The 27,008-nt window shown below is 45.7% G+C and overlaps 1 protein-coding gene across 2 annotated transcripts in view; it reads left to right on the top strand.

Moving 5' to 3' along the window:
• Positions 1-7,729: 7,729 nt before the first annotated feature.
• Positions 7,730-27,008, top strand: part of MTMR12 (myotubularin related protein 12) — a 70,554-nt gene continuing 51,275 nt past the window's right edge. The window contains exon 1 of one of the 2 annotated variants that reach the window (XM_066244258.1): positions 7,730-7,952. In XM_066244258.1, the coding sequence (XP_066100355.1) occupies positions 7,872-7,952 (81 nt within the window). In that variant the 5' untranslated portion in view covers positions 7,730-7,871. The remainder of the gene's footprint in view (positions 7,953-27,008) is intronic. The other variant, XM_066244259.1, reaches the window with a different exon arrangement.

Genomic DNA, 27,008 nt, shown 5'->3' with positions numbered 1-27,008 from the left:
CTATGCAAACATAAAGAGCTAGATATATGTTGTCTTTATTTCCATTCTTTTTTAAAAATTTATTTATTTTAAATTTTATTTATTCATTTTAGAGAGAGTACAGAGAGAGAGAGAGACAGAGAGAGAGAAGGGAGGGAGGAGCAGAAAGCATCAACTCCCATATGTGCCTTGACCTGGGAAGCCCGGGGTTTCAAACCGGCAACCTCAGCATCCCAGGTTGATTCTTTACCCACTGCACCACCTCAGGTCAGGCTTTATTTCCATTCTTCTTTTTTTTTTAAAGATTTTATTTATTTATTTATTTTTTACAGAGTCAGAGAGAGGGATAGATAGGGACAGACAGACAGGAATGGAGAGAGATTAGAAGCATCAATCATCAGTTTTTTATTGTGACACCTTAGTTGTTCATTGATTGCTTTCTCATATGTGCCTTGACCGTGGGGCTACAGCAGACTGAGTAACCCCTTGCTCAAGCCAGTGATCTTGGGTCCAAGCTGGTGAGCTTTTGCTCAAACCAGATGAGCCTGTACTCAAGCTGGCGGCCTCGGGATCTCGAACCTGGATCCTCTGCATCCCAGTCTGACGCTCTATCCACTGCACCACCACCTGGTCAGGCTTTATTTCCATTCTTGATGCAAATGTTAGCCTTTTCTGCATACTGTTCTGCTTTAATCACTGACTATATCCTGGCTCTCATATCTTTTATCCCAACACTCTAAACACTTTGTACTTATTAACTGATTTAATCCTCACAACAATCTTATGAAGTAGATGCCATTTTAATCCTCATAACCCTCATGTCTACAGGCAAGAAAGACAAATGCCTAGCTAAAGGTCACAATCTAGTAATCAGTGGAGCTAAGACTTGAACCTAGGCTGCCCAACTTCAAAATGTTCGCTTTTAACCATTTAACTTTACGGCCCCTACCTGAAGAAATTTTTCATTCTTTTTTTACAGATGCATGTTAATCCCCTGCTATGGCTGTGCCGTAATTGTTTCAACATGTCCCTCTTGATGGATATTTAGGCTTTTTCCAATCTGCTGCTGTTACAGAAATTGCTGCAGTGAGTCAGCTTGGACATATGGCAATTCACATGTATAAATGGATCTGTAGGATAAATATTTAGAAGCAAAATGCCTGCTATAATTTTTTATGGATATTGCAAAACTGTCCACCCTTTGCCCCACTAATTCCCCCTACTCCATGGTAATGATAGTAATCCCTGTTTCTCCCATCCTCACTGAGGCTCACTTAATATGGTAGTACTAATGCACAGACGGTGAGTTCCTATTATAGAGGAGATTGTCTCTGCTCCCAAGAACTTCCAGTCTCATTGGGATAGGCTGAGAGATGAGTCAAATGAACCATCAGTAAAACTTTATTTAATGAATAAATCAATCAGGCCATGAACTTGTGTTTTTATTTTTATTTTTCTTAGTTTTATTTATTGATTTTAGAGCGGGGGAGGGGAGGGAGAGAGAAAGACACAGAAACATTGATCTGTTCATGTATGTGCCCCGACTGGGGATCAAACCTGCAACCTTTGCATCTCGAGATGATACTCTAACCAACTGAGCTATCCAGCCAGGGTAGCTGGATAGCTACCTGAACATGTGTTTTTAAGAAGACAGAATGCAGATTATATAGACTAGGTTTATTAAGGCCCCAACATGTGACCAGCTTAGACTATGTGTTTTGTGTATGTGTGGGGGGATCACCAGGAAGTCCTTGTTTATAATTGCTGAGTCTCCCCAGCAGGCCCTCATATTATGACAGAACAACCCAAATGCTTCTTAATCCAGGTCTATTCTTCACCATCTTCAGAGGAGGGCTGAAAGACCCAGGGTCACAGCAAGGCTAAGAACTTTCTGTTTCCCGTGAAATAAGAGGGCCAGCCTTCAGATCTGGACCACTGGCGAAAACTGAGGTTTGACAAAGGGCCATTAACTAACACATGCATTTTAGCCCTTGATTATTTTATATACATATATCATATATAGAAATAAAGTTTATATTTATGTTCTATAATATATTTACTTATAATTATATAATAAGAATTTATCATAACAATTATATATTATATCATATGTTATATATAATAATATATAATTTTATTTATATATTTTAAAAATCAGGTCCTAGTTTTTATTCGAGTAGTAATTTAAAACTACAGGCTATAGGCCTGACCTATGGTGGCGCAGTGGGATGAAGTGTAGACCTGGAACACTGAGGTTGCCGGTTCGAGGCCTTGGGCTTGCCTGGTCAAGGCACATATGGGAGTTGATGCTTCCTGCTCCTCCCCCTTCTCTCTCTCCCCTCTCTCTAAAAATCAATAAATAAAATATTAAAAAAAAAAACCCTACAGGCTGTAACCTGGATGCTAGAGTTTAAACTTTTTATTTTTTTTTAATTTATGAATTTTAGAGAGAGGAGAAAGAGAAAGGCAGGGGGGAGGGAGGAGTGGGAAGCATCAACTTGTAGTAGCTTCTCGTATGTGCCTTGACCAAGCAAACCCTGGGTCTCGAACCAGTGACAATAGCATTCCAGGGCAACACTTTACCCACTGCGCCACTACAGGTCAGGCTGAACCCTTTTTTAAAAAATAATTTTTTAATTGATTTATTTGAGGAAGAGAGGAGAGAAAAGAGAGAGAAACATCAGTCTGTTCTTGAATGTGCCCTGACCAAGGATCAAACCCACACAATATTGGTGTTTGGAACAATGCTTTAACCAACCAAGCTATCTGGCTGGGGCCTAGAGTTTGAACTCTTACTTACCCTGCTTACTAATCAATTGCTTCCCAGGCTGCTTTTTGTCTAATACCATTTCACTCACTGAGGTGAAAATATTTATTGAATTTCTTCTATGCGCCTGGCACCTGTTAGACAAACATGACTAACACATACTAGTAGGTTGCTTCAAGTGACTCCAAACAGGGAGCAATGCGAAGGGCTAGGCTAAGTCATCTGCTGGAGGAATGTTTCTCCCGTCTGGGAGCGTGCTGTGGGAAGAAACACACTGTCTCTAGCCTGGCACCCGTTCTGTGGGAGCTAAAAGCTAAGATTCGACTTGTTCCTATTTATAATTCTCCAAGACTGCTTAGGGCAGCATGAGGAGAAAAGAGTGACCTCAAACTTTTGTGTGTAAATTAAAACATTTCAAAGTCTAAGGGCTACCATCTGTGTTTATTAATAGATGGAGAATTATTTGACCTAAGCATGACAGGAATTTTTCAATCAGCTGGGAGAGACTCCCCCAAGGAGATCTGCCCCACATCCTAAATATTAAGTAAAAATATGCTGGTAGCGGAGAACCTTAAGAGCAAGATGGAAACAGATGTTAGTTTAGTCTCCGTCCTCATTCCCTTATTACTCCTAAACAAGGTATGGGTTTCCATGACTGAGTCAAAACTGGCCCTGGAAGCAGCAAGCCTTTTCAGTCTTTCAACACTGTCCTCACACATAGGTGGGATATAAAACTGAGACTCATGGGCATAAATAAAAGTGAAGTAGTTACCAGACGAAGGAAGTGGGGGAGGGGAGTAAAGAGGGACAAATATATATGATGGAAAATGATTTGACTTTGGGCAATGGGCACACATTGCAATCAACAGTTCAAATGCTATAGAAATGGTCACCTGAAACCTATGTACCCTTATTGATTAATGTCACCCCATTAAATTTAATTTTTAAATAAAATATTATATATATAATTAAAAAAAACCTGTTCTCACTTGTTGGCTATAATTTTCTGAGTTTGTACGCATGTAGTGGTACTGTCAATTTCCAGATTCATTATACTGCAAATCACTGAACACTGAAGAGGAGAATAAGTCAATATTTATAATGTAGGATGGTTTGAAGGGAAGGAACTTTGGTATGATGGATTAGAAATAAAAGCTGTTATTTCTAGTCCAAGGAGTGGGTCAGATGTTAAAAGTAAAATGAGCAAACAAACAAAACCTCTTTGCTTAATAGAGTCCCACAGCTGATTATTGGGAGAAGTCACTTTGCTTCTCTTTGTACAATGCAGTAGAAGGGGTAAATTATGTCCCTTGGTGAGATCGTACTAAAGACAGCCAGCACCTATTTAGTTCTTGCTGCTTATCAGACATCACTTGGATACCCCGTTTAATCTTCAAAACAATCCCCAACCATGAGGTAATTATTATTGTTTCTCCTATCATCCCAGATAGAAATACAGGCAAAGAGGTGAAGTAAATTGTCCAAGGTTACAGATAAAAGGTGTAGGCAAGACCAGTTACATAATTTGCAGGGGCCAGTGCAATATGAAAAGGTGGGGTCCTGACCCAGCACAGGAAAGTCAACTCCCTTCCCACAGAGTATGAGTGACCCCAAGGAATTAGAGCCTATATGCCTGGACATACTAGGTATCTGGGTGGGAGTGGGTGAGAGGCTCTGGTCAGTGGCCATGGTGCTGGTGCTGCCAGCCTAGGACAGGGATGATTGCTTATGTCACCCAGAGACACAGGAATGAAATGGGGCACTGTATCCAATCCTGATCATCTGCTAGCTGATGCCCAAGCACTCAAGGGGGCGAGGGTTGGAATGGGAATGACAGAATGTGAGATATCTCCTTCATCCCTCCTGGACAATGAGGCCTCGTTGCTGCCCTCACAGAGGTTGGCGGCAGTGTTAGGTTTGGCTGGGGAGGCCAAGGTGCCAGGGCCCAGTGGGAACCCAAGAAGAAGTGGGGAAAGGATGGGAAGTAGCATTTCACAGGAGCTGAGGCTCCAAGCTCCAAGACCCTGGGCTTGTTCCATTGTCCCATCACACTTCACTCCAAAAACACAAATTCAGATATAAAGCGATTCAGAACCTCAAGACTGCAACCCTTCTAAGTGCAGGCCCTGTGTGACTGCACTGGTTGCATGTTCAAGAAGCCGGCCCTGGGCATAGGTGCCCACGCCTATCATATTGACTATGGTGGAAGATCACGGAAACTTAGTCCTTTGAAAAGTGAGGAAGTAAAAATTTGCTCAGAATGTAAAAATCTGCCCTGCCATTTTCTTATGAAAAATGAAAACTGTTGTGAAATAAAAAGTGGTGTTATTAGTCCTGACAAATAACTTCATTCTTCAAAACCTCCTTAAAGCATGTATTTGTTTGCGAAGCTTGACATGGCCTTCCCAAATAGAATCGACACTCTTTCATTGAGCTGCTTTCTAATTTGTATAATTATAATAATGTTAAGAACATGGGCTTTGGAATCAGACAGACCTGGGTTGGAATCCCAGCTCTGTCAGTAGCTAGTTGTGACATGGAGGCAAATTACTGGCATATGTTTGCCCACCTGAAAATGAGGATAATGCAGCTCAGTGGTGGCTACAACGCTGAAAACTGGATAGGCTAAACCAGGGGTCCCCAAACTACGGCCCACGGGCTGCATGCGGCCCCCTGAGGCCATTTATCCGGCCCCAGCTGCACTTCTGGAAGGGGCACCTCTTTCATTGGTGGTCAGTGAGAGAAGCATAGTTTCCACTGAAATACTGGTCAGTTTGTTGACTTAAATTTACTTGTTATTTATTTTAAATATTGTATTTGTTCTCGTTCTGTTTTTTTACTTTAAAATAAGATATGTGCAGTGTGCATAGGGATTTGTTCATAGTTTGGGTTTTTTTTATAGTCTGGCCCTCCAACGGTCTGAGGGACAGTGAACTGGCCCCCTGTGTAAAAAGTTTGGGGACTTCTGGGCTAAACGATGGCATCTAATTGGAAATAAGGCTGAAAGAGTATAGTAGTAATGCGGGACTTCTCTGGACCAAACAAACTCCATCTTGGAGGCTATGACTCCTTGCTTGCAGTAAAATTTCATAGTTAAAATTAACCTAACCATATCCTTAATATAAAGAATATGAGCTCTGGCCGGTTGGCTCAGTGGTAGAGTGTCAGCCTGGCGTGCAGGAGTCCAGGGTTCGATTCCTGGCCAGGGCACACAGGAGAAGCGCCCATCTGCTTCTCCACCCCTCCCTCTCTCCTTCCTCTCTGTCTCTCTCTTCCCCTCCCACAGCCAGGGCTCCACTGGAGCAGGGTTGGCCCAGGCGCTGAGGATGGCTCCATGGCCTCTGCCTCAGGCGCTAGAATGGCTCTGGCCATAACAGAGCAATGCCCTAGATGGGCAGAGCATCGCCCCCTGGTGGGTGTGCCGGGTGGATCCCGGTCGGCCGCATGCGGGGGTCTGTTTGATTGCCTCCCCATTTCCAACTTCAGAAAAATACAAAAAAAAAAAAGAATATGACAATAACATCCTTTCTTAACATCATGTTCTACAAAATAGTCGTTTCGTCAATTAAATGGTAACTAGAATATTTGTGCGAACATTATTTTGCAAGCCCATTGGGTGGCCCACTGACCATGGAAAACATCTTGTGACTCCCTCAGGATCAACCGTGGCCAGATTATGATCTAGGGACAACTGACATCCTCATTCCCAAGCCCTGCACCCACCCCCAGGCCCCTGTGTGCACAATCCACAAGGACCCCTCAGGGAGCTCGACTTCTCTTTCTGGGTGACTTCCTTGTACACAAGCTCTTTTCAATAAACTCTATCTGCTTGATCTTGCACTGAGTTCAGTGCTCATTCTATGACTTTGAAACTCAGAAACCTGGCATTCTAGATCCAATGAGAAGGCTACAGGACATGTCCTGAAACTATGTTTGCAAAAGTAAGTACACTCATTATCACTTAGATTTTATGTTTATTTGGAGTTGTTTGGGAGGAGCAGTACGTGTGTGTGTGTGGGGGGCACCCATGGTAATGAAAAGCATAAGAGCATTAGCTCTTGACACAAAAATTAATTTCTTTCTCTATTTCAAAGTTTTATTTGGAGGAGAAGCAGGAAGCATCCACTCATAGCTGCCTCTTGTATATGCCTTGATGGGGCAAGCCTGGGGTCTCAAACCAGCAACTTTAGCACCCCAGGTCAAGGCTTTATCCACTGTGCTACCACAGGTCAGGCTAGACTGAACTTCTCAAAAGCTGTGTCCTGTATTATTCATATGTCTAGCCAAATGTGTTACTTAAATTTTCTTTGCAATCTTGCCTAAAAATGAGGGTTTTATTTGTAATTTAGGAGAGAGGATAAGAGCACTTAGGGCTTTTAACATTTTCAGAAACACACACAAAAAAATTGAAAAATGAGATCGATAAGGCCTTTTATATAATCAAACATCAAACCTATTCCTCAGTGCCTATTAACTTTTGGTTCATCTCATTGTTTTCTACATTTAAAATAATAAACCTGAATGTAAATTAATGTGGGTTTTGGAACTCATACGGGGAGGGCGACTCAACATATACTTCTCGGAAGTTTTATTCCAAAACGACAAACAACGAGAACAACAGTTAACTCTGCTCATAACTTAGTGACCGCAGGTTCATTGGACGACGGCGACATTCTTGATATCCAATTGCCGAAGAGTCCGGAGAGAACGCTCTCTGGATTGGTCAGAGTAAACATCTCTCCAGGTTGATTCAAGAAGGGGCAAGGCGTGGGGCTTGGCCGGCGGCGCCTCTGGCCAATCAGATAACGCAGAGGGGAGGGCTTTGCCGCAAGAGGTGGAACTAGAACCTATTTCAGCGGATCTCCTCCCGCAAGACTCGCCCGCCGCGAGTGGAGGGGGCGTGGCCTTGGGCTGTGGTCTCCCAGCTCGCGCGGAGTGGGCGGGGCCCGCGGGCATGGGCGGGGCGAGCGGTGTCAGCGGCGGAGCCGGATGCGGGCGGTGCCGTGGCCGTCGCGGCCCAGGGGATGGGCGGAGCCCCGGCCGCCTGTGCTGGTGGCTGCCGCCGCTGCCGGAGCCCGAGCAGCCACCTCTCTTCCCGCGCGTCGCTGCGTCCCAGGGCGGTGGTATGCTGGGGAAAGGGGTAGTCGGCGGTGGCGGCGGCAGCAAGGCGCTGAAACCCTCTTTCGTGTCATACGTACGCCCCGAGGTGAGGGGGCGCCGCGCAGGCGGGCCGTCCGGCTTGAGCGGCCCGGGAGAGGGGCGTCGGGAGCCCCTTCCCCGCTGCGGAGAGGGCGGCGGGCGTGTGCGGGAGGGCGGCTGGGCGGGGTAAGGCCCGCCGGGGCGCCCTGGGGCCTCTGGTGGGCCGGAGAGGAGACTCCCGGCGGAGGCAGGCAGGTGCCGCAGCGCAGGGCCCGGCTCGCTGTCGGCCAGGTGAAGGGGCCCGAGCCCGAAGGCACTGCGGCTCGGGACGCTCCTGGGCGCACTGTAGAGGAGCTGGGCTTCTTGGGCGCCGTGGGCGGGGAAGGGCCGGGTGGTCCGGTCCCTCGTAGGGCCTGCCTAGAGCCCGCCGCCCGGGAGGGTCTGCCCTGCCCTTGGAATTTTTCATGAGTCTTCAGAGCTCGCCCATCTCGGCTGCCTGCTCCTAAGAGCGCTATTTGATGCCGCTGGCGGGATACCGTGCACCGCCTCTCGCCTCCCATTAGCACTGCAGGGGGAAACTCGGGTCGCCCCGGCCTCCGTGGGTCTTTTCTCTCCCTTGTGAATTCCCCTTTGTCGCCCCCCTCCTTTCGTTTCACCCACTCACCCTTCCCGCCACCTCTTGCTTTTCTCCTGGAGTTTCACTGTCAGGTTCATTCATTCATTCAGAAAATAATTGAGTATCTATTCTGTGCCAGGCACTGTTCCTAACGCTCGGGATATACATCAGTGAACAAAACAAATACCTCTGCTCTCCTGGAGCTTATTTGAGAGAGAGAGGCGTGAACGTAGATAAAATAGACATAAGTAAATTAGGTGGTATATTAGAAGGTGCTAATTATCATGGAGAAAAAGTGTCACCTTTTTTCTCCTTGCAACAATGGCATTTTGAGCGAAGACTTGAAAAATATGCTTGGGATCTGAGGGAACAGTTTGTGCTAGTGGGAAAGGGGGTCTGGAGGGTTGGAGGAGCATCCAGGAGGCCAGCCCTGTGGCTGAGGGGAGTCACAGGAGAGGAGGCTGGAGAGGTTACAGCTGTAGGCCATGCTGAGGGCTTCTGGAACAGGAGCTCCCAGTCGAAATGCCCAATTAGACGCGTTCTCATTTTGGATTCCTGAAGTTGTTTTCCGCTCCTCTCGCAGCATTTTAATCGGCAACTCTGTCTTCAACTGTCTTCCCGTCTCTGTCAAGTAAAGGCCCGTGGGCTGTGGAGGAGGGATTTTGATCGGGACGTGTGTGCCTGTGAGACCACCTGGGGCATGAAATCTTTGCATATGTATGTTCAAATTCAAAATGTGTGTTTTTCCAGACTCTTGAAATGGGTCTTATTGTTAGTCCTAATTTTAAAATAAAATAAAAACCACTTCCCCTTCCTCTCTCTGTAAGTGCTTGATAAGGAGTCATGGTCATCTTGAATTTTTAGCTAGCTTCCCTTGTAATATCATGGGCAATACTGTGGTCAGTTTCTCTTTGTGTCTTTTTTGACTGAGCTCTGGTTGAAGTGCAACTGATCTTTAACCTTTCCTTTTCAGTGAGGGTAAGCTGCAAGTGGAAAGTCTTCTGAAATGTGGCCAGAGTTCAAGAATGTTCAAATTTTTTATCCACCAAGTGCACATGTTGTAATTAGACTTGTTTTCCCTCTTTGCCCTCAGCGCCTGTTACATTTCTTTTGAGGGATAATTAGGGAAGGGGAGTGGTTCAGAACCAAAATAAGCCTGAAGTGGTCACATTTTTTAGATCCTTAGAGTTGGCAGTTTTATTTTCTTGCAGTAAAATAGTGCTGTGTAGACTCTATGCTTCTTTGTTGTAATTTGTCTTCAAAAATATTCAGTAACAGAGGATAAGGCTCTGGCATAAATTATGGATGGTTTTTAAAAGATAAGTGAATGGGAGGTGAGAAGGCAATTGGTTTTTAAGTATGTATGTAGTAGCTTTTGCTACTGTAGATACCAAATTACTGGAAATGCATGAGAGCAGCTTGGAGGCTCAGTTTATGTGCCCCTGAGAGCACCGGATCTGGTGACATTCTCTTGCTCACACAGTAGGAGGAGTTCCTCAGAACCCTTTTCTGAGGACTGTCATTCTCTTATTTCTACTCCTTTCCCTTACATTGCTTTCATCTTGACTGACTGCCTTTGATGTTTGTCTTCCTGTCACTACTTTGTACGCATTACTTTTGTTATGGAAACTGGAAAATCAGTTTTTCAAGACATTTCTGTTGGTAGGTCACTGAGCTACCAGGACAACCTTCACACCTTATGGGGCTTTAAAAAAAAATTATTTATTTTAGAGAAGAGAGACAGAGAGAGAGAGAGAGAGAGAGAGAGAGAGAAGGGGGAGGAGCAGGAAGCATCAACTCCCATATGTGCCTTGACTGGGCAAGCCCGGGGTTTTGAACCGGCGGACCTCAACATTCCAGGTCGATGCTTGATCCCTGCGCCACCACAGGTCAGGCCACACCTTATGGTTTAATGATACCTGTGCCTGGTGATGAACTTGTTCTTGACTGATCAGATCTTAGGAAGTTCAATGGTGGCTGCCTGTGATATGCCAAGGAATCTATAAGGAGTCAGCATTTTGTGTTAAAAACAGATGTGTTTAACTGAATAATGTATTTGAAGATGATGCTTTTAAACATCATGATTTATTTAAGAACTTTTTTCATTTATTGATTTTAGAGAGAAATAGGAAGGGAGGGAGAGAGATAGAAAGAGAAGGATGCTCTAACCAACTGAGCTAGCTGGCCAGAGCATGGCTTATTTTTTGCTCTTGTGGTCAGAAGCTTTAGCATTGTACAACCATAAATGAGGGGTAGTAGTTAGCTCCAACTTTTAAAATTGGTTCTTTGCCAAAGTAACTTAGGCTGTTCTGTTATTGATCCTCCTAAATCAATGAATGTGAAAGTTAAAATCCTGAACTGTAATTTAGGACCTTTGGTCAGTTTTGTAAACTCTGCCCAGAGGGTTACAAATCAGTAAAGCTTGTAAGTAGGAGGCCAATGGCTCTGGCAATTGAGGTAAGTAGGAAGGAGAAATCGGGACCTATCTTGGTGGTACTTAATGGCTGGTACCTAAAACATCTCACTGTCCACCCTAGCTCAGCTCCAGGTACAATGTACAAAGGCTGTCAGGCTCTGTGCTTGGAAACTGCTGGCTGCTGAGCTCTGCTTCAGGGCATCATCTGTTAATAGTTTGGGTGCCAGATCCATTTTTCTTGTTAGATAAAACAGCTGTTTTAATTATTTCAGGAGGTGTGACTGTTCATTGTAGAAAGATAACAAGTGTTTTACAGAAAAATTATAAACCTATTAACAATGTGAATTATATACTATCAGATGTGTACAGGTGTATGTATATTTTTACCAAAATAGGATTAATATTGATGATGATATTATTTTGTAATCTGCCATTTTCACTAGAAATGTATATTGTAAATGTCTTTCCATGTTAATTGTTAACTTGTCATTTTAATTTGACCCTTTTTCCTCAATAGACACATACAGTGTCTTGGAGAGATGTTAGGTAGCACAAAGAACCAAAGAAAGTAGTGTTAAATGTTTTTCTAGTGAATCACGTTTCTGGTGCCGAGTGACAGTTCCAATTCTTCCAAACTGTCAGCTATCTGCTGTTACCTTGAAATTAGAAGAACTGGTTTGGTAATTTATAGTGATTAGAAATGCTTAGTCTGTACCCAGAAGCTTGTAAGTAAAAGACCATTAAGTGGTCCTAAGAGAAAATTCTGATTAGTAATATGTAGTTCATTCCATTGTGATAAGGGACTTGAATAAAAACTTCAGGGTAGTCATATGCTGTTCCCTGAAACCAATACCAAGAAAAATTCAGCTTTTAGAGTCTGCTGTACTTGTGCCCATATTTGTGCAGTATTACAAATACAGTTAGAATGTATTTTCTAGTAGATATTAGACAGTATTTGACTTGAATGTACTAATAATAGTTATCAATTTCTTGTTTGTGGAGTTTTAGATTGTTTTTTATTTTTATTTATTTATTTATTTTAAGTGAGAGAAGGGAGGATAGTGAGACAGACTCCTACATGTGCTGCAACCAGGATCCTCCTAGCAGCCTGTCTGGGGCTGATGCTTGAACCAGCCAAGCTATCCTCAGTGCCTGAGGCTAACGCTAGGACCAACGGAACCATCCTCAGCGCCCAGGGCCAATGCTTGAACCAGTCGAGCCATGGGTGTGGGAGGAGAAGAGAGAGAACGGGGAAAGGAAGAGGAAGAGAAGCAGATGATTGCTTCTCATGTATGCCCTGATCAGGGATCGAACCCAGGACATCTGCATGCTGGGCTGCCAGTCTGTCCAATGAGCCAGGTGCCCAGGGCTGAGTTTTAGATTTTGAAGAGAATTTAAAAATTATCTAGTTGAGGTCTGTGCTCTCCTTCTGTTATACAGATGTGGAAGTGAGGCCTGCAGGGTTAAGCGTCCTCCTGGGCCACAGCAGTATTGCAGAACAGTGTTAAGAACTGTCTCCTAAGAGCCAGCAGTGCCAGTGGCTAAGCCAGGTTCTCAGGAGCTCAGGAGAAGTTTTATGAAGGCGTGAGAAGAGAAGGCAAGAAGAGAAACAGATTGAGATGGGTCATAAAATATCCAGACTTAAGAGCTGATTATTTTTCTTTTCATTTATCTCTTAGGGAAAAGAATATTCGATTGCTTAGTCTCATTTACAGCTGTTCTTTTGGTGGGGAGAGGTGACCGATGGTCCTGTGCTCTTCCCAGAGAATTTACTGTGGGTACAGGTCAAAATAAAAAAAACAAATAATTACTAATATTTATTAGATACTCTGTGTCACAGGATCTGTCCTTAGCTCATTTCAGCATTTTCACTGTCTTATGCAGTGGATACCAACTACTGTTACCTCTCTTTTTTGTATGTTTAGATGTGGACAGTGAGACCCAGAGAGATTAAATACTCAGAGTCACAGTTGGCAAAGGGCTGTGCAGGATTTAAACTAAGACAGTCTGACTCCCTTATGTTTATGAATGCAGGGCATATTATTAGTGAAACGTGCTTATAGTCACAGTTGGTGTTTGCACGCCAGAGTGCTTACTCATTTGCAGTCTCCAGTGACAGTTTCTTTCTTAGCTTTTGTCTGGTTATCCACCAGATGACTGAGAGGATATAGACCCCATGGAGATAAGTTAATTCATTCAACACCTACTCACTCAGCACCTTCTAGTACCAGGCACTAGTCTAGGAGTTGGGCATACAAAGATGATATGATTGAGGTTATTTTGTGGTGGAATACTGTATTGGACCACTGATTTTATTTATTTATTTATTTATTTATTTATTCATTCATTCCTGAAGTTAGAAGTGGGGAGGCAGTCAGACAGACTCCCGCATATGCCCCGACCAGGATCCACTCGGCATGCCCACCAGGGGGTGATGCTCTGCCCAGCTGGGGCGTTGCTCCATGTGGCCGGAGCCATTCTAGCGCCTTAGGCGGAGGCCATGGAGCCATCCTCAGCACCCGGATCAACTTTGTTCCAATAGAGCCTTAGCTGTGGGAGGGGAAGAGAAGGACAGAGAGTAAGGAGACAGGGGAAGGGTGGAAAAGCAGATGGTTGCTTCTCCTGTGTGCCCTGATCAGGAATCGAACCTAGGACTTTCACATGCCAGGCCGATGTTCTGCTGAGCCAACCGGCCACAGCCTGGACCACTGATTTTTTTTTTCCTGTGGCAGAGACAGAGAGAGTCACAGAGAAGATCTCCCAGACAGGAAGGGAGAGAGACGAGAAACATCAACTCCTCGCTGCGGCTCCTTAGCTGCTCATTGACTGATTTCTCACATGTGCATTGACGGGGGAACAGCAGACCGAGTAACCCCTTGCTCGAGCCAGCAACCTTGGGCTCAAGCTGATGAGCCCTGCTCAAACCAGATGAGCCCGCGCTCAAGCCAGTGACCTTGTAGTCTCGAACCTGGGTCCTCCACATCCCAGTCCGATGCTCCATTCACTGCGCCACCGCCTGGTCAGACTGGACCACTGATTTTGATGACTCGAATGGATGACAGGAAGAGATTGGCTTATCCCTACTTACTCCATCCTAGCAGTAAAAATTACCTTGAAAAGCAAAATCTAGATCCATTAACTTGTTTGTTTTTTTTAAGACTAACTTTTTCTCTATTCCAAACTAATTTTTTAACAGTAGAATATTTCCCTTGAGCTTATTGAGGTCATTGATAGTGATTTAACAGGCTATTAAAGGACATTAAAAGTTCTTCCTGAGGCCCTGGCCGGTTGGCTCAGCGGTAGAGCATCGGCCTAGCACGCTGAGGACCCGGGTTCGATTCCCGGCCAGGGCACACAGGAGAAGCACCCATTTGCTTCTCCACCCCTCCGCCACGCTTTACTCTCTCTCTCTTCCCCTCCCGCAGCCAAGGCTCCATTGGAGCAAAGATGGCCCGAGCGCTGGGGATGGCTCTGTGGCCTCTGCCTCAGGCGCTAGAGTGGCTCTGGTCGCAACATGGTGACGCCCAGGATGGGCAGAGCATCGCCCCATGGTGGGTGTGCTGTGCCGGGTGGATCCCGGTCGGGCGCATGCGGGAGTCTGACTGTCTCTCTCTGTTTCCAGCTTCAGAAAAATGAAAAAAAAAAAAAAAAAAGTTCTTCCTGAAATGATCACTTTCTTAGCTGTGGCTTTAGCCTGATGATCTATCCAAAGCTTCCGCTTTTTCTCCCTTGCATACACTTCCTGCGGCATCTCCTTGGGTCAATTCCAGCCTCACACAACTTCTGCAGATGGAGCATCAGAAGATGTCATGAGGCTCTGTCAAGCAGCACTTCCTGATCGGGCCGCTGCCAAGACAGGCAGCCACCACACCAGAGCACGATACTCTTCTCTCTGCCCTACTTCCGTCTCTGACCACCTTCAAAATCCTAGGCTGTGAGGAGCCTGTGCTGAGAAGTGTAAAGTTCTAGGTGGTTCTCTGAATATCCTCAACAGGATGTTTGATGTTATTGGACTACTTCCACATTAAACCATCCTGTATGATAGAGTACTTTAGAGAAAACTTAAATTTATGGGCCCCAAATTTTTTTTTATCACTATAAAAGATATATACCCTATTTTAATGATAAAGACGGTATAATAAAGTTGCATTGGAACTTTTCTAGCTTTGGAAGTTAGAAAAATGAAATCACCCTTAGTTATGCTACCCTAACCAAAGCAATTATTTTTATTTTTTTAGTCTGTTAAAGCTTTGTTAGTTGGTGTGTTGTGTGTGTATCTCATGTATGTATAAAAATTGATAACCTGTGTGTGGTTGTCAGGCTTGACGATAGAACTGCTGATCTGTGTCAATGGAGCTTATACTTTGAGTTGTTTTCCAGAGGGGAAACTCGCTCAGTTTCTCACCAGGGTACGCTTGTGACTTCTGATGTGCTCTTTTTTTTATTTTATTTTATTTTATTTTTCATTTTTCTGAAGCTGGAAACGGGGAGAGACAGTCAGACAGACTCCCGCATGCGCCCGACCGGGATCCACCCGGCACGCCCACCAGGGGCGACGCTCTGCCCACCAGGGGGCGATGCTCTGCCCATCCTGGGTGTCGCCATGTTGCGACCAGAGCCACTCTAGCGCCTGGGGCAGAGGCCACAGAGCCATCCCCAGCGCCCGGGCCATCTTTGCTCCAATGGAGCCTCGGCTGCGGGAGGGGAAGAGAGAGAGAGGAAAGCGCGGCGGAGGGGTGGAGAAGCAAATGGGCGCTTCTCCTGTGTGCCCTGGCCGGGAATCGAACCCGGGTCCTCCGCACGCTAGGCCGACGCTCTACCGCTGAGCCAACCGGCCAGGGCTGATGTGCTCTTTATTAAGACCGTAAGAACAGTGGATTTGCATTTTTATGAATCATTTAAAATAAACTTAAGATGGGTTGGGAAGTAGGGTTGAACTGGAATAATTCTTGTAACCTCTGGTCTTCTCTTGCTTTGGGAGGAAGAAAAGGGGAGGTAGAAATGGAGGGCCTGCCCTTCCTGGAGTCCCGTCCACATGCTGCAGTATGACAGCTTTAAGGGAGCAAACTCTTGTTAGTTGCTCTCTTGCTACCTGTGAGTCTCAGTTGTATTTCTACATGAAAAGTGGGGATAATAATAACACCTGAAAGATATATGTGAATATTAATGAATATTAAATGTGATTATGCCAGCAAAGCCCTTAGCAGGATACTTGGCATGTGGTTAGCCTTTAGTAGATGTGGGCTGTCATTGCTGCTCTTCAGAAGCAGTTGGTTAGAGCCACTTGGGTGGTATCAAAAAACGCTTGATGGTCAATCTTAGAATACAGAAATCTTTCCTAGTTAAGCTATTAATGAAAGTGGAGTTGTTACCAGTTGTGATTGTTGCCATGGTATCATGCCAGGAAAGTTCACTGTTGGAAACTCTTTCTTAGAATATTTTTCATTATCTCTAAAAGTTTTTTTTCCCCTTTTCATTGTTCCTTTATACAGTTGAGAATGATTTGATTATATTTAAAATCCCTACCTAATGTAAGCACTTAGTAGTTGACTTTTCATTGTTAATATTTGACCTTTGACATTTTGCTAGTTTCATTTTGAATTATTTTTATTTATTTATTCATTTTAGAGGAGGGGGGGAAGAGCGGGAAGCATCAACTCCCATATGTGCCTTAACCAGGCAAGCCCAGGGTTTCGAACCAGCGACCTCAGAGTTCCAAGTTGATGCTTGATACCCTGTGCCACCACAGGTTAGACTTGCTAGTTTCATTTTGTATATTTACTTTTCTCACTCTCCCCTCATTTCTAACAAGTCTGTCTGTCATAGGGCAAATTTTGTCCATTTATCTCATTTGTTCAATGGTTTAAGATATGAGTATGTAAAATCAAATCACCTCTGGAAGTAATAACTATTTCATAGGCATTGCAAGACCATGCGGTTTTGATTTCCTATGTAAATACTTTTCCTAAAATCATATTGCTTTTCCCTCTCGTGCCTCTGTCCTTCATTGTTTCTTGTAGACCTGGCTGGTGGGGAGCCTCTCAGAAGTGGCATCTAAGGTGATTGCTTTGAGGAAGGGAGAAGCTTCAGCCACAAGGAAAGCTGGACTCATGTATGAAGTCCTGGCCACAATGGTGAAATATTTTGACGTGTGCCTTTCCCCTGTGACAGATTGCCAACCCCTGTTTCAGACAATGGTTCTGAACTGCTGGATATTTTGCTAGGAGAGAAAACAAAACCTTGAGAAAACCTTGAAGGGAATAAGTCCGGAGTTTTGGATGAAAAGTCTCACTGTTCCTGCCTTTTCTCCAGACATAAAATTGAGTTCCTGTTTTGCTTTACACCCTTGAGATCCATTTCCCATTGTGGCTTCAGCTTTCTGACTTCCTTTCCTCACCTGTAACGTTGGATGACATCTGCCCTGCAGGCTTATTTTGAGCATAAGAAGGAATACCACATATGTCGAACTCAGGACCCGACACGTCAGATGCTCAACAAATGCTAGATACTGTTTTATTAATAATAACTTGAATTGAAAGAATTATTAATTGTATACCTTCCATTTGCTTAGTAAGCACTGTGTTTGAATTAGGAATGCAAAGAAAACAGCCTGTCCACTCAGGATGCTCACAACAGAGATGACAAGTCAACAGGTGGCTCTGACTCATGGAGGTTGGTGCTGCCTGCTCATGAGTCAGAAGGGCCCAATAGGCTCTCCGAGCACGGAGGAGGACCCACTGCCACTCCTGATGCTGCATCCAGCCTCATTTGAAGGATGTGCAGGTTTGGGAAAGGGCAGTGTTAAGTGGGCTCTGGTGTGGAGAGGTAAGGGACGCTATGGCAACATCCCAGAGGGACAGCTCAGCAGGCTCATGGACATGCTGGGACCAGGTGGCTGGAGCACCTGTCCTCATCCCTTACATAACTTGGGGGTGCAAGTGAGAGAAGTCCTGAAGAGTGGGATACAGGGCGCTTGCGGAATGGCAGGATTATTTCTTCCTCTTTCTGGTTGCTGCATTGACTGTTAGGTCAGTCTGGCCCTTCACAGACTATAGGCACCTTCTCATTTGCCCCTTGTTCCTCTTGCTCCAAGACCTTTGAAGAGCTTTTGCCCCAAGGCTTTTAGCTCCTCAGCTGCTATTCAGCTGACCTGGTATTTATATAGCAGTGGGGGGGGGGGGGCACAGGAGGCCTTGCTGTGTGTTTCTGCAGCTGCTATTAGTCACATCAGTTAGTGTAAATGATAAGACTCTCACAGCCCCATCACTGCCCACCTGACACTTTTCCCCAAGCACTCGTGCACATCCCATGCTACCTCTTTAAATGTTATGTCGTGGTTAAGATCATGGCTTTGGAGTTATAGCTCTGCTACTTGCTAACTGTGGATTTGGCCTGGGTATCTAACTCTGAGTCTCAGTTTCGTGATCTGTGAAATGGGATTTAAAAATATATTATCTGGCCTGACCTGTGGTGGCGCAGTGGATAAAGCGTCAACCTGGAAACACTGAAGTTGCCGGTTCAAAACCCTGGCTTGCCTGGTCAAGGCACATATGGGAGTTGATGCTTCCTGCTCCTTCCCCTCCTCTCTCTCTCCCTCTCTCTCTCCCCCCCCCAAAAAGAGAATAAATAAATTAAAAAAAAAAAAGGAAAAAAAAAAAAGATGTAACACATGCCATCAGAAACATCTTAAAAAATATATATATATATTATCTGAATCCCACTCTTAAAAAAAATATATATATATATTATCTTGCCTGACTGGTGGTGGTGCAGCGGATAGAGCATTGCCCCGGAACGCTGAGGTTCCAGATTTAAAACCTGGAGGTCTCCAGCTTGAGTGTAGGATCATCAACACAATCCCGAGGTTGCTGGCTTGAAGCCAAGGGTTGCTGGCCTGAGCCCAAGGCCACTGGCTTGAGCCCAAGGTAGCTGGCTTGAGCAAGAGGTCACTGGCTTGGCTTGAGCTGCCTCCCCCTAAGGCACGTATGAGAAACAATCAACAAACACTAAAGTTAAGCAACTACAAGTTGATGCTTCTAATCCCTCTTCTCCTTCTCTCTTCCTCTCTCTCTCTCTCTCTCTTAAAAAAAAATAGTATCTAGCCCTTAAGATTGTTATTAGTCTTCAGTGAGGCAATCCATGGAAAGTTGTTAACACAGTACCTGGCATATGGTAAACACTTGCTAAATGTGAATTGGAGTGGCCAGTGCACTTCTCCCCAGAGCTATAGCTCTGTGTGTGTGTTCATGTGTTCTCTGGGCCCCTGGGCCCCTGGTGCAGGTCCTGATAGTGGCGAGACTTAGCCTGCAGTCCCTTCCGGCATTGTTCTTCCCTTGCACTCTCAGAGGCTGTATCGGGAACCGGGATGCTGTTCCTCCTGTAGGACGATGTCATGTTCACAACAGGCACCTTTCCCATCTACCTGGCAGACCACCCTTCATGCACAGTTTTTGTTTTCAGTGAGCTGTTCCATGGATTCCTTCTTTGTCTTACTGAAACAGTACTTCCCCGTGTTTTAAGGGCTTCCAGGAGGACCTGTCAGTCCCGTTTCCCCAGTCCCTGTACTCCACACCTCTGTGGTGCTGTCTTCGTTTCCATCACCATCTTGTCTGCTAGCATCTCCTCTTGTGCCTGGGCCACAGACCTCGGTTCCCTTCTGTGGCACCCCATGGCAGCCATACACCATGGCCTGGCTCCTGTTTGCAGCCTTTGCATGTTCCTGTTTGAATTCCCTCTCATGCCGGCCACGGGTCTAGCCCTTTAAAGGCTAGCAGGCTCACCGCGGACTTTTCCCACTTTGGCTTTGTTGCCAGAGCATTCGCCTGACTTTGGGACGCCTGGGCTGTGGCCATTTCTTCTAGATTTATAGAGTTGGATTAGGGGAGTGTTTTTAAACCTGTTTGGCAGGGAACATTTTTTTTTTAAACAACAGGGTTATTTGAGGAACTTTTACAAAACACTGTCCCAAGTCTTGCTTTAGGGGCATGAGTATGTATATTCATGAGAGAGAGGAAAGAAGAGAGAGTATGGGTATAGCTCAGAAAGCACCAGGCTTGGCCATCTCGAAAGTGCTTGCAGCAGAAACTCTGCATCCCTAGGTCGCTCCTCACTGCCGTTCTCCCTTGCCTTTTGCCTGTGATACAGGCTGTCTGGAGCTCAGGCTCGCGGTGGGACGCTGAGTACTCTCTCTCCTCCTTGGTGTATAATCGCGCTGTGTCTGCATCTTGTTTCTCCAGCAGAACTGTAAGCTCCTGGGGGGCAGGGCTGCTCTGCCATTCAGGTGGCTTTGTGGAGCCCAGGTAGCTGCAGACAGAGCTGTGGATCAGGGCCATCTCAGGAGGGGGCCTCAGGGGGCAGGTGGTGAGGGCATCATTCGGGGTCTTTTTACGTTTCTGCACCATAATTTAGGGAGCTGAGGTTCAGAACTGTATTAGGCCTTCATGTGATTGCTGACTCTGCTCTCCCATCCTTATGCCCAAAGAATCCGTGTTGGCATTAGGTGTTTTGCCCTCAGATAGTCCTAGCTGTCACCAGGGCCTGTTGTTTGTTAAACCTGTGACCTGGCCTGGGAGCCTAAAACCCGGTTGCCTATGTGTCTGGCTTGCCTCTGCTTCCTCAGGCAGCTTCGGTTCCAGCAAGTGAGCAGCTCTCTGTTGGAATTGAGCCGGCTATTTGGTGAGGTCATGGCTACGGGTTCTGAGGCTTACATTGGTATTTGGTCTTAACATTTCTTCTTTAGCTTGAGTGTCTTACTAAGGAGAGTTTGATGAAGCCTTTGGATTGTTTAAGGCCCGGAGGAATGTCTGGTGAGAGTGATCCTTGCTAAGAAGCAGGAGTGGGTGATCCTTTTTCACTGCCCGTTAATAAAGACTGAGCTGTTCGAGCAGAGTGAGGGCTTAGTTTGAGTCTTAGTGAGCGGTTACTTCCTTTCTTTAAAAATATCCGTGCTAAGGGGGGAAAGCAGTCTAAACGTGAAAGAAATGATTTGGAACGAAGGGAAGTATTGCACAAGCGTTAGGGTAGTGCACTGTCAAAGGGCGTTGCCTATCTCTGTCCTGAAGACTTGGTACAGTTGTAAGGACAGGACGCTGGATGGTATTCTTTTGTAATGGGGAAAACGTTGAAGATTGGTAGTTGCCTGGGGCTGGGGGCAGATAGGGAGAACAAATGATGAGTGCTAGCAGGCACAGGCTTTCTTTTAGGCATGATGAAATGTTCTCAAGTTGATTGTGGTAATGGTTGTACAACTCTGGGAATATACTGAATACCATTGAATTGTACACTTTAATAGGTGAAGTGAATGTTATGTGAATATGTCTTAATAAATCTTGTACAAAAACAAAGTTAGAATTAAAGTACTGAATTTGGTGTCCCGAGTCCTGAGAATGAGTACTGGTAACACCTCTTGAGCTCCGTGCGCCCAGGTGTATTATTTCCCCTCCCAGAGCTTTACTGGCCTTAGGTGGAAATACCTCACAGATTCTTGTCAAGATAATGACGTAGGACATGTGAAAGTGGATGCAGTACAACCTCCAGCAAATTTATATGTTTAAGTTAGACATTTTTTTAAAGTGAGCAAGCGAGGGAGACAGGAAGGGAGAGAGATGAGAAGCATCAGCTTAGTTCATTGATTACTTTCTCATACATGCCTTGACTGGGGGGCTACAGCAGACCAGTGACCCTTTGCTCAAACCAGTGACCTTGGGCTTCAAGCCAGCAACCAAAGGGTCATGTCTATGATCCCACGCTCAAGCTGGCAATTCCGTGCTCAAGCCGGATGAGCTTGCGCTCAAGCTGGCAACCTTGGGGTTTCGAACCTGGGTCCTCAACACCCCAGGTTGGCACTCTATTCACTGTGCCACTGCCTGGTTAGGCTAGATATATATATAAATATCTTAAATTGCAGTTGTTGTTTTTTTACTTTGTTTTTTGTGACAGAGAGAGCGACAGACAGGAAGAGAGAGAGATGAGAAGCATCAGTTCTTTGTTGCGGTTCCTTAGTTGTTTATTGATTTCTTTCTCATATGTGCCTTGACTGGGGGGCTACAGAAGACAGAGTGACCCCTTGCTCGAGCCAGCGACCCTGGGCTCAAGCTGGTGAGCCTTGCTCAAACCAGATGAGCCCGTGCTCAAGATGGCAACCTCGTGGTTTCGAACCTGGGTCCTCTGCATCCCAGTCCAACGCTCTTATCTACTGCGCCACCGCCTGCTCAGGCTAGACATATATTTTTGTGGATTATAAATGTCTGTAATGCTCTTGAGAGTTCCCAGCTAGCCCTGTGAGATGAACATATGGTGGCTGAGAACTGATTTGCTTGCTGAGTAAACAGCAGAGTATTTAAAGACCAGGTACCCACATAGCTCTGTCTGCTACCTTGAGTCCAGACAGAGGTTGTCAGTTTGCCTCTTACTGCCTGTCTGCTTCTTTGGCAGATACTGATTTTTTTTTTTTTAGTTTATTGTCAGAGTAATTGTTGCTTGTAATTGCAAAAGACAGTGTCTTGTTATAGAGTTGAGCTGGTCATGCTCTCAAAGGGAAGCGGGCCTGCTTGCCAGACTGGCTGGGAAGGGAGGGGTGCCCCCCGGCCAGGAGCAGGGGACCAGCAGCTCTGGAATCAGCTCCAGGAAACAAATCCTATTGAGATTTCTGTCTCCCAAGGACTGGACATTGAGTCTCTAGTCCAGCGGTTCTCAACCTGTGGGTCGCGATCCCAGCGGGGGTTGAACGACCAAAACACAGGCTTTAGGCGACCCCTGTGTTTTGGTCGTTCGACCCCCGCCGGGGTCGCGACCCACAGGTTGAGAACCGCTGCTCTAGTCTATATCTTCAGAAATAGACTTCATATTTAAAGTCTGGCTTTGGTATGCCCCTACCCTATCAATGAGACTAGAGGGTATTTCAGAAAGCCAGCTAAGGGAGGAGCATGATAAAAGTTCAGTAATACCTGGTACTTGTCAGATACTTAATAGTCATTTTTAATAGAGTGGTTTCTTTTTTTCTCAAGAACAGTTTAGGACTAAAGAATATTACCATGATGAAAAATATTTGTCTCTTTGTATGTTTTCATTTATACATTCTGTCAGTAAACTTTTATTGACAATTTACTATCTGTCAGGAATTACGGTATATACTCGGGAGTTGAAGCTAAAGATACATAAAGGTACAGCTCAGCCCAGTTGGGATCATTGGTTGGGGAGAGAGATAAGGAAAGAGATTATTGCAATACAGGGGAGAGATTGGGTCAAAGACAGCTTTGCAGAGGATTTGAACTGTGTGGACTATGGATTGGGTGGGCCCAGTGGATGCACTGGGGCTGGATTGGCACAGTGCAGCTGGAGTCGTGGAGCATGCTAGGTGAGAGATGACGATGGCCTGGCTTGGAGAGCGGCCACAGGGATGGACAGATGTGGGTGGGTTCTGGAGCTGTTAAGAAAGAGCAGAGGCCCTGGCCGGTTGGCTCAGCGGTAGAGCGTAGGCCTGGCATGCGGGGGACCCGGGTTCGATTCCCGGCCAGGGCACATAGGAGAAGCGCCTATTTGCTTCTCCACCCTCTCCCCCTCCTTCCTCTCTGTCTCTCTCTTCCCCTCTCGCAGCCAAGGCTCCATTGGAGCAATGATGGCCCGGGCGCTGGGGATGGCTCCTTGGCCTCTGCCCCAGGCGCTAGAGTGGCTCTGGTTGTGGCAGAGCAATGCCCCGGAGGGGCAGAACATCGCCCCCTGGTGGGCAGAGCGTCACCCTTGGTGGGCGTGCCGGGTGGATCCCTGTCAGGCACATGCAGGAGTCTGTCTTAACTGTCTTTCCCCGTTTTCAGCTTCAGAAAAATACAAAAAAAAAAAAAAAAAGAAAGAAAGAAAGCAGAGCAGACAGAATGTGAAGGGCAGGGATTAGTTAGCATGACCCCTGGGTGTTTGGCATGGCTAGCTTGGTCGATGATGGGGCCATCTACTGAGCTGGATTCCAGAGGAGGGCGAGCTGGTTTGGTGAGGAGCAGGGTGGAGGTGATGAGATACATTGGAAATGTGAATCTGGAGGTTCTGAGGGACATTCCAGTGCAGGTTACCTGGAGGCTTTTTGGGTGTCCAGATTTATAACTCTGAAGAGAGATCTGGAGGGAAGAGCCATTTGGGGGTCACTAGCACATATTGTTGGCAACATGTGAGTGGGAGAGCTTATGCAGAGAGCACAGGCCTTGGGAGAAGGGAAGGGGACCTTGCCCAGAAAGGAGACTTGAGAAAGAGCAGCTGTATGGAGTGTAGGTTGGTTGGCTTGGAACTCATTTCTGCTGATTTTCAGGTCTCGGTATAAGCGACACCTCCTGAGGGTAGTAAGTAGTCTTTTCTGTCCCTCTTTGAATGCAGTTAGGTGTTTCTGCTGTGTTCCCATTGTAGCCTGTTCTTCTCCGAGCAGCATTTTGCTGCACACTTCTTTTATTTTTTTAAAAGATTCTTTGTAATCTAATCTCTGCTGATCATTATCTTCTTTTTTAAAACAATTTTTATTTATTAATTTTAATGAGAGAAGAAGGGAGGGAAAGAGGGAGAGAGAGAGAGAGAAAGAAAGGAACATAGATTTCTTCCTGTATGTGCCCTGGCTGAGGATCGAACCAGCAACCTCTGTGCTTTGGGACGAAGCTCTAACCAACCGAGCTATCAGCCAGAGCTTGCACACATCTTTATTACTACTCATACTGTGGTCGCTCCCATGTACTCTGGGAAGGTTGGGCTCTGTGTTGTGTTCCTCCCTGGGTTTGCAGTGCTGGATGAGAGCATGTGTATAAGAAATGACAGTTCAGTCAATGAAAGTGTATGAAAGGAAAGGGAACAGAGACAGCACCCTTGAGGAGGGTGTGGTCAGCAGGGCCTGGTAGGTTGTATTGTAGTGAAGAGTGTGACTGGTCAGGTAAACTGAGGCTTGAGTCCCATTACCGTGGTCAATTTCATTTTCCTCCTGTGAAGTGAGGACCATAATGGCAGTTAACAAAGTTGTGAAGATTATGTGAGCTGATGAGTAGAGATATAATCCTTTGCAGGCTCTAGGAGTTAGGGTACTGATTACCCAGTGTTCCAATTGTGATTTTTTATGTGTCTGTCTGAAAGTTAGAAGTCAGTTCTTACTCATGTTTTTATCCTCAGCATTTGATATGTAGGCTATTCAGGAGCTGTTTGTTGAAATGACTTGGTCTATATTAGAAATGGGTCATCTTGCAGCTTTGAGTAACAAGACTTACACCTTGCATGTTGACTCACGGGTTTCGCTCCTCAGGTTCCTTGGAGCCCTTGCTTTAGGCCACTCCTTTTCAGAGATACAGTTCTGAGGAGAGATCAGGTTGAGAACTTTGTAATGCTGGGCCAGCTATATGAGGGGGGCTCCAGTAGGTGTGGCTCCTTTGGCCATAAGCTTGCTGAAGGGGGGTGACATCCTCACATCTTGTCTGGCATAGGCTGTCTGGCTCAGCCCTGGGGGAGGTTCTTAGATAACATGAGGGCAGTGGCAGCTGCTGGCCCCTGGGTATTACTGACATTTGCTGTTGGAGCAGGAACAGATGTAGCTACTTTTTTTTTCTTTTTTACAGAGACAGAGAGAGTCAGAGAGAGGGATAGACAGGGACAGACAGACAGGAACGGAGAGAGATGAGAAGCATCAATCATTAGTTTTTCGTTGCGACACCTTAGGTGTTCATTGATTGCTTTCTCATATGTGCCTTGAACACGGGCCTTCAGCAGACCGAGTAACCCCTTGCTTGAGCCAGCGACCTTGGGTCCAAGCTGGTGAGCTTTTTGCTCAAACCAGATGAGCCCACGTTCAAGCTGGCGACCTCGGGGTCTCGAACCTGGGTCCTCTGCATCCCAGTCCGACGCTCTATCCACTGCGCCACCGCCTGGTCAGGCCAGATGTAGCTACTTTTGATTTGTGGGCTGAACCATGAGTAAACTGGAAGACTTGTTCATTCCCTTATACTCTTTTTAAATTAAGACAAACAAAAGGAGTAGCTGTAACATTGGGATAAATGTAGAAATAAGGAATTAAGAAAAAAACCTCAATACTGATTCTACTGCTCCAGCAGAACTTTCCATTATGTTTATGCTCTTCCAACTGAATTCAGGCCACTGGGACATCCTGATTTTGTAACTGGACATTCTGTGACCAGTGCCAGTAGTGCTATTCTTTTGTGCCATAATAGGCAGCTTGGTCCAGACCTGCAGTATCATGAGGTGCCACACAAAACACGTAGGCCAAGTTTAATGGACGCATTTGTTGAAAATATGCACCACTTTCAAGTGAATTAGCTTATAGATGTCTTCAGAAAAATGTCTGTCTACATAACTAGTATAACCAGTTCTGCTTGATTATTAAGAAACCCTACCTTTCTGCCTTTTTCCTCTGTACATTGAACATGATAGTTAATTGGGATTAGGAGGGAATTTATTCCATCCACATTTCGTATTTTCTAGAAGTAAGATGTCAACATTTGCTGAGCAGGCAGCTGGGTCGGGAGCTTCCGAGTTGAAGGATAGTGTGATAGAAGGAGCAAAAGGTTAAGGGGCACTTTGGGCCCTCCACTGGAACCAGGTGACAGTTTGAGAAGGTGCTAGCACCCCAGAGAACAGGGGTAGGACCAAAGCAGCTGGCACTGGACACTGGTTGAATTGGCTGCAGGGTCTGGGGATGACGCCTGCCGGCCTGTCCACAGCCATTGCACTCCTGTGGTTTTCACTGGACAGGCTCCATGACTGCTGGTCTTTCTGGACTAATGCCACAGACATGACAGCGTTTAACGGATGCACTGCTTCTTCAGTACCACAGTCTGAGCATTTAGTGATACCATCTATATAATGCCCAAGCCCTGGTAATTATATCTTAGTCTCCCATATGTTTCTCTGGGCCCTGATGGAATATTTTTATTTTATTTATTTTATTTTTATTTTTTGTATTTTTCTGAAGTTGGAAACAAGGAGGCAATCAGACAGACTCCCGCATGCGCCTGACCGGGATCCACTTGGCATGCCCACCAGGGGCGATGCTCTACCCATCTGGGGTGTTGCTCTGTTGCAACCAGAGCCATTCTAGCACCTGAGGCAGAGGCCATAGA

This window comes from Saccopteryx bilineata, chromosome 1 (assembly GCF_036850765.1).
Source record: "Saccopteryx bilineata isolate mSacBil1 chromosome 1, mSacBil1_pri_phased_curated, whole genome shotgun sequence".
NCBI classification, from domain to species: Eukaryota; Metazoa; Chordata; class Mammalia; order Chiroptera; family Emballonuridae; genus Saccopteryx; species Saccopteryx bilineata.
The sequence above is the reverse complement of the archived record's forward strand: the minus strand, read 5'-3'. Positions and strand labels throughout refer to the sequence as shown.